Source organism: Pavona decussata, unplaced genomic scaffold, assembly GCF_977016875.1.
Source record: "Pavona decussata unplaced genomic scaffold, jaPavDecu1.1 SCAFFOLD_84, whole genome shotgun sequence".
NCBI classification, from domain to species: Eukaryota; Metazoa; Cnidaria; class Anthozoa; order Scleractinia; family Agariciidae; genus Pavona; species Pavona decussata.
The window spans coordinates 3,876,954-3,888,532 of NW_028145502.1; the positions used below are offsets into that span (position 1 = coordinate 3,876,954).

General features: G+C 38.0%; 1 protein-coding gene across 1 annotated transcript; it reads left to right on the top strand.

Annotated features, from left to right (window-relative positions):
* Window positions 1-431: 431 nt before the first annotated feature.
* On the top strand, window positions 432-10,590 carry LOC146475536 (R3H domain-containing protein 4-like). The gene is made up of 8 exons (XM_085115927.1): window positions 432-727; window positions 1,362-1,537; window positions 5,049-5,167; window positions 6,131-6,263; window positions 6,611-6,693; window positions 7,271-7,356; window positions 8,887-8,942; window positions 9,486-10,590. Exons 1-8 carry the CDS (start codon window positions 651-653, stop codon window positions 9,587-9,589), a joined length of 834 nt encoding a protein of 277 aa, XP_084972053.1. The 5' UTR covers window positions 432-650; the 3' UTR covers window positions 9,590-10,590.
* The last annotated feature ends 989 nt before the right edge of the window (window positions 10,591-11,579 follow it).

The window sequence follows — 11,579 nt, forward strand, 5'->3', positions numbered from 1 at the left end:
GTGTTTTTGGAGGGAACATCAGTAGTAATCGAATCTAAAATGATGGAGTTAGTCTAAAGCTAAAAAACAAGGATTTGTCAGTCCCAAAATCGGATGAAAATATGGCTTTCCCACCAATTTGCTTCCATGGAAGAGAAAAAGTTCCACTTTACCTCAAACGGTAATTCCAAAGTTTCCCAGCAGAAAGAAAACTAAGGTGCACAAATCCATCAGATAAAAATTAAATGGGAAAAGAACGACAATAAAATCGGGGCATTATATCTCAAAGTTTTCCTCGCATCCCAGAACAAAAATTGTAAAAGTTGAGCTCCAGTAGAAAGAAAAAGTTAGGGATCCAAGTTAACAAAAATTAAAGGTAAGAAAAAAAAACTGTAGTTTGGCTTGGATTCAACGTCATAAAGCTCAAAAAATGCACTTTCTCATCGGCTCCTGACTTTGAGGAAGGCGCGAGGAATGCGCGCGAGTACCTCGCGCGAATAAGAACCCCCAGAAAATCAGACAAAAGCAAACCAATTCAACCAATCAGCTCGCTGCTATTTTAGTAGTTGATTGCATCACCAGTTGCAAAGGAAGGTCCGCCATCTTTGATTTTAAAGTAAACACCAGAGCCGGCAAGCTAGTAACCGCATAGAGAGATCTGTGGCCGTGTCATGGGGGTGTTTAACGTTCAAGATCATTTGCGACATCGCCGTAATCGGGAAAGTGAAGAAACGTACGGAACAGAACTGTAAGTACCTGGAAATTTCATTTATTGTTGTGTGTATTTTGGCGCGCGCGGTAAAATTTGTGGTAACACCGGTAGAATTTGGTTGATCATATCATTTCATTCTTGATCTTACTTACAAATTAACATATTGTTTTTTTCTGCTTCTTAATGGGTGTCGAAGAGTAAAAAATTGTATGATCGATCGAAGGACAGATTGTCAGATCGGACCAGATGGTACTGTTGTCGGGAGTGTTGATATAATTCGCACTTAATCGAAGTTGTTGATAGCTGAAAGCCTGTCTTGGTTGTATGCAAATATAAATTTCAGATGAGCTTAACTTTTATTTTTAAATGTTTCAATTGAAACAAACAGCACCTAAGGGCCTGGCATGCCCGGGTTGTTTGAAAGCCGATAAGTAATTTAACTCAAATTAAAGTTTACTTTAACCTTACCCAGGATAAGCTAAGTTTTAACAACCCTGTGTCCACAAGAACGTGAAAAACAGCACCATAGGAAAGTAAAGTTTTACTCTCAGTTGCTTTTATTTGAATGATTACACTTTGAAATTTAGGAGAAATTTACATCAGATTTGATTCTTCAATTGGAAGTGGAAGGATGGTTATGTAATCAATGAAAACAAATTGTATTCCTCAGGGGGTGGGACGATCAGTTTTTTGAGACTACAGAGGCAGAGCCCCCACAACAACAAGAGAATCAAAGACGAAATGCTCGTCAGCGATCACAGAAGACCAAAATCCATCATTATAACACCAAATACACTGGGCGGAAAGTGAAAACTGGAAGCAGGCAGATGAGGAGACATGAAAATAGTAAGTATTTATTCTGGGGGAGGGGTAGGAGAGTTCACAGACAGTGGACTCCTGGGGGTACTGTTAGGGTAGCAAATTGCTCCACAGAATTGAGAAGTACATGGGAGGTTGAGGGGGGGAGGGACAGGGGGTCTGAATGTTGTACATGTACCACTTGTTGGCTCATGCCTCTGCATACATAATCAGGGGTTTTTCTAGAGTGGTGCATTGTACAATAATATTACAATGCAAATGAGCTCCTGCATAAATTAAAGAAAACTCATCGCCAGTAGATAAGCTTGGGAACTGGTGCCTTAAAGGTTGGCAGGGAGCGTAAGCCCTTAGGCAGAGCAGGGAGGTATCCATCGCAACCCTGCAAGTGGGAACACGGCTCCTTATCTAAGATGGTGTTTACATGATACCGGTGCGACTTTCATTCTGGTACAAGTTCACTCCAGTTCCCTCTTGTGGCTTTGTATTCATTTACATGATACCAGCACCAAATCTCCTAATGGAGCAAGTCATACCGGTGTGAGTTCACCACGGTAACTGTACTGGAGCAAGATTTTCATTCTGGTATGAAAACTCACTCCGATGTCATATAAACGCGGTATGGCTGTTCGCTCCAGCATGAAATCACTCTCTTGGGCATCTGGAACAGGAAGCGCATGCGCAGTCTTCGATATCCAATTCAATATGGTGTCACAATCACTCGACATGATGTCCCTTCATTTTAACATGGTATGAAATCACAATGTCATACCAGTATGAGTTTTCACATGTAATCACCCCCTTTGTCCTTAACCCTTTCCTGCCCAAGAGTGCCATATGGCACAAGACGCAATTATGAGCTCAGTATTTGGTCAATTTGTGTAAAATTTGCACAACCAAAAGATCTTGGAAAGATCTACAAATTGAAGGCATAAAATCATGCCCCCCTCCTATATGAGACTTGATTTCCCACCCCTCAAACTTTTGGATTTTTTTTCCTTTGTACGTTAATTGCCCAGTTGATATCTTACAACAAGCAATGCACTGAGAGCTGTACATTAAGCTGTAGCTTAGGGGGATACCCAGTATTTATTATTCCACTATTATGTCATTTCACCAAATAAGGTCAAGAGAACGCGCAAAATATGAGACCGTAATACACTGTAGTGTACCGGTTTGACCGGTTTACAACAGAGCGAATACAGACGGAAAAGGCAGGAAAAGGAGCAACAATGGCCGGACTGGACGAACCCAACTTTGACTTGTTTGGGTCCTTTGGATTTGAATTTTTAGAAGACGAACTCTTAACAGAAACGGACTATTTAACTGAACAAACAGAAACTACTGAAACAGGTGGTGTTGCTACAATTACCGAGCAAACAGAACAAACAGTAAGCGGACAACTGAACGACGAAGACATTGACAATTTTATTGCTGAGAACAGAAACAAAAACACAACTAAAAAGACGCAAAGTGACCTTAATGTGTTTTACAGATGGGCAAAAAATGTCAACGAAACAAGAACTATTGAAAACATACCAGAACAAGAACTGGACAAAGTTTTAACTCACTTTTTTTTAAACGTACGTAAGACGAATGGGGACGAATATGAACCTGATACGTTGACGTCTATGTTACGAAGTTTCGACCGCTTCTTAAGGGAAAAAGAAAAACAATACAGTATACTCACAGACAGACAGTTCACGAAGGTCAGAGAAGCTCTATCTTCAAAGCGAAAACAGCTTCGCCGTACCGGCAAAGGGCAAAAGCCAAACAAAGCTCTCGGACTGAGCGAAAATCAGATTCAGAAGCTGTGGGACGAGAAACAATTAGGATACCACACACCGCAAAGCCTTTTACATACAGTCTGGTTTAACAACACCCTGTTCTTTGGTTGGAGAGCTCGTGACGAACATCACCGAGTAAGGTTTGGAGACTTCCAAATAAAATGCGAAGACGGCCCCCAAGGAAGAGATTATGTCGAGTGGATAACTGAGCGTGGAAGCAAGACTCGTACTGGAGAACACGAATTTGTCCCTGACCGCACGTTCAACCCCAAAATGTACGCAACTGGCGGATCACGTTGTCCTGTGAGCATCTTTAAAGAATATCTGGCAAGACGACCGCCTGAAATGGCTGCTGCAGATTCCCCATTTTATCTGGCGTCCATTGTTAAGCAATCATCCGATATCTGGTTCAAGAAACAGCCTCTGGGAAAAAATTCGCTCGGTTCATTTATGAAATCCATGAGCGAGGCCGCCGGGTTGACAGGCAGGCACACCAACCATTCGGTCCGTAGGACGATGATTTCAACGCTCAGAAAGGAAAATGTGGAGCCTTTAAACATCATTGCACTTGCTGGACAAAGAAACCTTAAGTCTTTAGACAGCTATTCCAGTACGTCCACAGAGCAGCAGAAGGACATGTCCTTGAAACTCAGCAGCTTCATCGAGGTATGTGATGCACGTGAGAAATCTGTCGCTGAAAGCCAAATACTGACGCCAAGAGCTGATCCACAGCGAGATGAAAGTGAAGGCAAACATTTGTTCACTGGAGCTGTCTTTAATAACTGCCAGTTTACCTTTACCACTGCCGATGCTGGCTCCGCTGCCGTCCATGCCACAGTTCCACAGAAGAAATTCAAGAGAATCTTGCCCCTTGTAGATAGTGATGATGAACTATAAAGAACTTTTGTTGTTCTGATTTATCGGAACTGGATTTGTCACTATAAGTTGACGACATTTCCCTGATTTTGAGACTTTCTTGAATATTTTGGAATTACAAAATTATTGTAAAACGTGGCTTTCAATGGAAGAATAGTTTTTGAAATGATGCAAGCTCGAAAACAAGTTTTTAGCATGCCAATCACTTGTCATTTTTCTTTTCATTTTATCCAATCAAATTAAAGACATTTAACTGGCTTTCTGTGTTGTTTACGTCATTCGTACGCGCCATATACCGATGGACAGATAATGCCGGGTGTATTTCAAAACTGTTACCAAAACAGAAAAGCCAAAATAACAAATCTTTCTGTAGTGGAATAATAAATCTCTTATTCGATGGTTTTACATATAATACGCGTGGACATTTTGCTCATTGCTCGTATTTTTCCTCGCCCCTTCGGGGCTCGGAAAAATACTACGCAACTCGCAAAATATCCGCGCATATTATATGTAAAACCATCGAATAAGATATATATACAACGAATAGGAAAATTTTCAATGTTTTTTTTTCTTTCGTTTTGGACTTTTCTCACTCTAACATGTGATCTGTTAGTGTGATTTGTAGCACACCCCAGAAAATACCTTTTAAATGGTATATCACATGTGGTCTCCCAGTTCATAGTTAACGATTTAGAAAAATTCGACATTTCCCTCGGGCAGGAAAGGGTTAAAGAGGTTTGCAAATGCCTTGGCTTGCTTTTGTGAAAAAAAGGCCCTGTAAGATCTCTGTAGGGCCACTCTGGACCACTGTACATCAATGTCTAGAATAAATGCTGAACGATGAGTACTAAAATTTAAGTTTTGTATATAAATTTCAGCATGTTTTTTACTGAGCCTTGTTGATCATGAGGAGATTGGAGAACTTGATATCAGTGACTTGGTAGACAACAACACTACTGTATTTGCCTCGCTTTTGACAAATGCAGAAAAAATGAAGGTATGCCACTGATATTTATATAATCGCTCTGAAGGGCTTTAATCCCTAGTTTCTTGTAGCATGAAGTATTAACTAAAGGCAAGATAATCATAACTATCCAGGGGCATCATTAAGGACATTTAATCCTTTAAGCCATCAAATTTCTCCTTGTAATAACAATGCTTATTCAGCCCCTGAGGTCAGGAGAATTAAGGATATGATCACCCAAGGTGAATTTTCTTGATAATTATTTTTAATTAATAACTTCTCCCCAGTACTTTTATAAGAAAAGTATGGGGACAAGACAGGAGTTTGTTCTTTGATATTAGGGTTAATTATAATTATCATAGATTGGGTGAAAGATGCAAGAAAATGTTTTGTGGGTTAAAATGATTTCAACCTAGGTTGATTTGTATTTTCCTTTGTTTCAGATGTAAATTACCCAGGCCCCAGTTGTTCAAAGGCCGGATAACTTTATCCAATGGATAAGTCACTATCCGACAGTTTCAATCTCTGCAAAGCTTTCAGTGTTTCCTCGTACACAAGCGAATATGCACACTCTAACCACAGCTTGGGGAGTGTACGAAAACCTTGGACAACATTTAACGTGAAGTATATTTTAGACGCTGAAGAGTGCCTTATCCAGCGGATAAAGTTATCCGGCCTTTGAACAACTGGCCCCAGGTTGAAATCATTTTAACCTGGATTCATTTTAACCTACAACAAATGCACCCAGGAACTGGAACATGAATTTGATAAACGGAAATTTTCAATTGTGGAGTTTGGGAAATTATCTCACTTTAATCCAGGAAATTTGGTGATTTGTATGGGAGACCAGGAGATTCCTTTCTTATCCTAGATAATCTGGGAAAGTTGGCATATAAGCTTTTAGCGATTGTAGTGTTAAAGGAAATGTGTAGCAGATTAGTTCATAGCACTATAACAGGTCTATTTTAGTGTTAAATTGCAAATGTTTATGTGCAGATCTGGAATGAGTTTGTGAGTCTTTCTGAAGAGGAACAAGCAGCTATCATTGCAAGGAAGACAACTACCTCTACTTCTACCAAGGAAGTTGACCGTGCAACAACTGTCGAGGAAAATGTCCTCACAGAGAGAGGTACATGTAAAAGTGTATTCAAACCTACACTATCTGATAACTGTAAGGTTTTTGCCTGAGAAAAATTTCAAGGCGCCACAAGGTGAATTTTGTTGATATTTCAAAAACTTCTCCCCAGTACAAGAATAAGAAAAGTATGGCGACAAGATAGGGGAATTTGTTCTTTGATATTAGGGCTTAAACGGTTAACTGGCTGCAAAAGAAATGAAGATGGTTCTTTCACCTGTCATTTGATTTGGATTGTATTTGAATATTTTTTAGCACAGCCCATTTCATTGTCTGAAAAGAAGTGCAGGTAGTATAAAACCGACATTTTTTTAAATTAAAATATTGTTGTTCTTGTTTAGATACCATGGCAATTGCAGAGAAGTCTTTCAACAGAATTGAAAGAAGAATCAGGGGAACTCTCACGAACAAAAGATTTCCAATAGTACGTCAAACTATATTTTTGTACTGTAACAACATTAAGTTGTATGGGAAGGGGGGAAGCCAGTACATACTTGAAAGGGATATGAATCACTGACTCAGTGTGGGGATTTGCTACCCACTCCACTCCCCCTGAAGGCTAAAGTTGAACAAAATTTGAGACTAGCAAGACACTGTTGCAGAATGCTTTCTTGCACCTTGTCTCTCTAAGAAGACTTGAAAGTCCCGGTAACTTACCGGGCCCGATAAGTATATTTTTAAATGTTTTTTCGTTGATTACACAGTGATTACAGACATGGTACTTTGCCAATGTTTTCATAGAATGATAAGATTTTAAAATTTAGTATTCAAAGCTAACAAAAATTGACTTTTGCTAAGAAACATTTATCGCCAAAGACACTTATCGGGCCCAGTAACTTACCGGGACTTTCGAGAAACAGGGCCCAGGCACCTGTGCTTAGAACTGGTCCAGAGGGTGCCTACCAAAGGGAGAGTTAACGGTATATTTGTGAAACTTATAAAATATTTTCCATTTAATTTCCATCAACATTCATGGCTGATTTTTTTGCTTTCTTTAACAGGGTGGGCTAAAGCACCATGAAGAGGAAGTGATTTTGTACTTCTCTGATGACCCAAGTGCCATCATGATATCCCGTGTTCCTTCTAGGTAAGGTTATGTTGTCAAATCATTTTCACTCATAATTTAATTTCTCACAGCTGTATTATTTCAAATTCCCCATTATTGCTAAAATTATCCTTGAAGTTTGCCTATTCAGTTATTCTCAGAATTGCTTTCAATGGGAATTTTCAACAACCTGTTTTGCATACAATTTCCCCTACAAAAAATTTTTGGTGGTGGCGGATGCTGTTAGTGCACACAACCACAACATAATTAAAAGAAATTAAAGGGGAAGTATCAAGGGATTTTTGACTTCTTTTGTTAAAAATGGTGAAATAAGCTACAAAATAATAATTCTAGAACAACGAGAGGAGAGAAATCAACTCAATTCTTAAAAGGAACAACTTGTACTCTGCTCTAGCGCATTTTGGAGCCAAAAATACAAAAACTTGAAAAAACATTAGCCTAACATGTTTCAAGTTTCAATCCATACCAGCCTACTCTGTCTCTGGCCAGAGGCACTAATCGACAGTTTTATTGCACTGGGGTGATAATTCCTAACAAACTTGACAATAATTATTTTTTTGTTTCTGTTGTCAGACAAACATTTTTGCGTTTTGAAGTGACATCGAATTTTCGTGATTATACTTCCACTATAGACCTAAGCTCTGGGCAAGCTTGTGGAAGCTAGATCTCACATAACTGGTACTTGGTGACAATAGTTATTGCCAATGGTACCTCCTAATACAGAGGAGTTTTTGCCCAGTTTACGACTATGCAGGAAAAGCAGATCTTATTGGGGAGTAACAACATATTTTTCAGAGATAGTTTAAAGCAACAATAATTCTTAAAAGCTAATCTTAACAATGTATGGAATTTTTTTTTCGAAATTGTGTGGTTACCCCCAAATTTCTTTTTGGACATCCTGAGCTGCACAGAACATATGCGCAAAAGCAAAGGGAAGCACTGTCCTTAAGCCCATTATTTTGTTTAAGAAATAGTAATTCAGTGGCCCGTGTTCAGTGGCCCACGTTTTTTCTTTTCTATAAGTTTGACATTCTCAGACTTTTTTATAAGGCTCATAGCGAGTCTTTTCCTGATACGCTGACCGAGACTATTTGTCAAAACTGAATTAACACTTATTTTACTCGAGAGCAGAACTATCTCCTCGTACTAAGGTGCGAGTCACGATATATAAAAGATTCTCTCATATAGAGGCTCATCTTTATGGAATTTTGTTAATAATATTACAACGACAAGGAGACAGCAGCGTCCCTGAACTTTAACCATCTCAGGAAGCAGATTAGCGCTGAGAACTGTTTTAAAGATTTTAAGTTCGACTGTACGTCTGCATCAACCACAAGTTACAGACAACGTAATTTTGTCTACTATTAACCATTGTTTTCGCTATACCTGAAATATTCTAAAGTAACGTAAATTAGGTTAGTTTAGGTGTAAACACATGACCCTACAAGCTTACAGCTTATGGATCCCTAATTCAGTTTCAATTTGTGTGTATTTTAACCTCTTTACTGCAAAAATGTTTTAAATGCTTTTCAATTTATATTAATTTTGCAGTTTTGACAGACTGGTGGTACATGGTGTATGTCAGTTTCTGGATTTGAAATCAACTAGTAAGTAATTATTAAAGTTCTGAGAGCATAACCGACCTAAATGCATTTCAGATTGCATTTTGTTTTAGCTCAGAGAGTTTTGCATGTGGCTTTGAATTCCTTCAGGAACCATTGCTCCAATGTTTTATCCCCTTACAATGCTGATGAACAAAGACAAATCTACTTGTGTGATATTCACATGTGTTAATGCTCAATATTGAATAGGGGACGGGGGGGGGGGGGGGGGGTTACATCAACGAGCGACATACAGCAAAGTTATTGATTCTGTTGAGACAAAGTTTAGTACAAAATATGTACAAAAAAAGCAAAGTGTCCCTACCTCAATAGGCCAGGATTGTAGGTTCAGTGAACAGCACCTTCTTTGGACCAAAGTAAATTTTGAGTTTTGGTGAACTAAAATGTTCAGAAATGGTGACTTAGAAAACGTGAAGGATTCACACTGAAGCAAACTGCCCAGCTCTTTTAGAGTGAAATAGGGCAGGAGATGATGGGGTTTTACACTGAACTGTTAACACTAATGATCTTTTTTCCCCTTACTCAAAGGTTTAAATCGTGATGGAGAACGTATCATGGAAATCGAAAACAACCAGGAAACGTTTTGTGTGCCATCGCTTCTTCTTTCCCAGTACCTGGAACAGCACAGATAGCACTACTTGAAGAAAGGCTTTGTCTATAGTAGTTTAGAAAGAATATTTATGCACCTGTGAAAAAATAGGTAGAAAGGTTGTTACACTGTTCCATGAATAGTGTAGTTTCTTAGCAGTTCATCAAATCTGTGTCTAGATTTCCTGTTAGTGTAGATATGAGCAATCTGGTACTGCTTGCCTACTACTACGCTACCAGTTCATAGAGCCCTCAAAAGATAGTTTTTAGAAAAACCCTAGGTACTGTGTACCCTTGTTGGCCACTAGCTCAGGTTTGACTTGATTTCAAGCGGAACCTCCCACACAGTACACTTAGTGTTATGTGCTGGTCAAAAGTTTAGGTTTTTAATTATTAAATCAAGAAATTGAAGATTTTATTGATGATACCCTTGTGAGTTATTTTTGTTATGGTAGAATTAATTATTTCTTTTGTCGTGAAAACAAACTGGAAGACAATAGCCATGCATTAATTAACGTATTTTTCGGGTAGTAGCAATATTGTTATGTCAGTTGAAAGTAGAGATTGTCAGTGTTACATGTAAAAATTGGCCTTGACGAATGATATGTGAAACATATTACAGAATAGCAGAAAAATAAAGAATACAAGGAAACGTTTGTTGTGCTCATTTAACCTTTCAAGCCCTTACAGTGATCAGCATCAAATTTCTCCTTTTAATATCATGCTTATTCAACCCCTGAGGTCATGAGAATTAAGGATATGATCACTCAAGGTGAATTTCCTTGATATTTTAATAACTTCTCCACAGTAGTTTTATAAGAAAAGTATGGGGACAAGATAGGAGAATTCTTTCTTTGATATTAGGGGTTAGAGGGTTAAACTAAAATAAGTTATATTCCCAAGTCTGCTGATGGCCACCACAGACAAGTCTTTAAAATGTTAATTTTTAATTAATAATTCAATTCACAAGAAGGCATAACAAATATTACACTACTTGCTTGTTTACCTTGGATATCACAACAGAATAATGTTCAACTGGAACTAACATTTGCTGTTGAAAATAAATTGAATACCTTGAACTAACTTGATTATCACAAAAACCCGGAATGATCCCTACACCTTCTGTTCTTCATATTATCCTGGTTTTCTACAATTAATAAATCTTAAATGCCTTCGTATGTCAAAAGAAATACAAGCAAGAGCATAAACCAGTTGAAAAAACTTTTACTTGAATCTATATTCTCCCACTAGATATTGAAAGTAAGTATGAATACCAGCCATGATGAGTATATAGTAGGGAGTGAAGCTACTACAGCAACAGCAACGAAAATGTCACAAAACAATGAGATTTAGTGAGAAAAAATACACTATGTTTATCAAGCACGAAGAAGAGAGTTTTATCCATTTCCAAACAAACGATGAGAAGTGGGTTAAAAAGGAGATGTAGACGAGGGTTGTTTTTACCAACTTCAAGGTGTTTGGAAACAGGCCATTTCCGAGTTGGTTTGAACCTCCTTACAAAAGCGAGGCTAAGTGCAAAGCTTTTCATGTGAAAATTAGTTTTGTTCGCATATGAATGAAAGCTAATTTTCATAATACAAACTATGCACAAAGCCTCGCTTTCATAATGAGGGTCAAAGCAACTCAGAAATGGCCTATTGGATGGAACACTCTTTTGAGTATTTGATATAGCTCTTCAAACCATTGATAAATTCTTGGAGACATTCAAACAAAAGTTCACCAAAATTTATGATACAGTGTAATTAAGATCACGCTCCGAACCTCCTTTAAAGTACAAGTAACTAAGTATTTTTTTGGTCTCTTTCATGTTAATGGATTTGAGAAGTTTGGCTCTAAATCAAAGAAATGAAAACTAACAAGGTTACTTTACAGATTGCAAAATGTCTTAATGAAAATATCAAAATGTTATAATAAGATAATAACTACAGCAAAGGATAATTTCTTCTGATAAAGCTGATATATAATTTTAAAAATGCCTATCTAGTAATACATTATTGATATCACCCAAATTGT

Coding starts and splice junctions, on each gene's coding strand:
- LOC146475536 (XM_085115927.1), top strand. CDS start 651: ATGGGGGTGTTTAACGTTCAAGATCATTTGCGACATCGCCGTAATCGG. Junction 728..1,361: donor GAAACGTACGGAACAGAACT/GTAAGTACCTGG, acceptor TGTATTCCTCAG/GGGGTGGGACGATCAGTTTT. Junction 6,264..6,610: donor AAATGTCCTCACAGAGAGAG/GTACATGTAAAA, acceptor GTTCTTGTTTAG/ATACCATGGCAATTGCAGAG.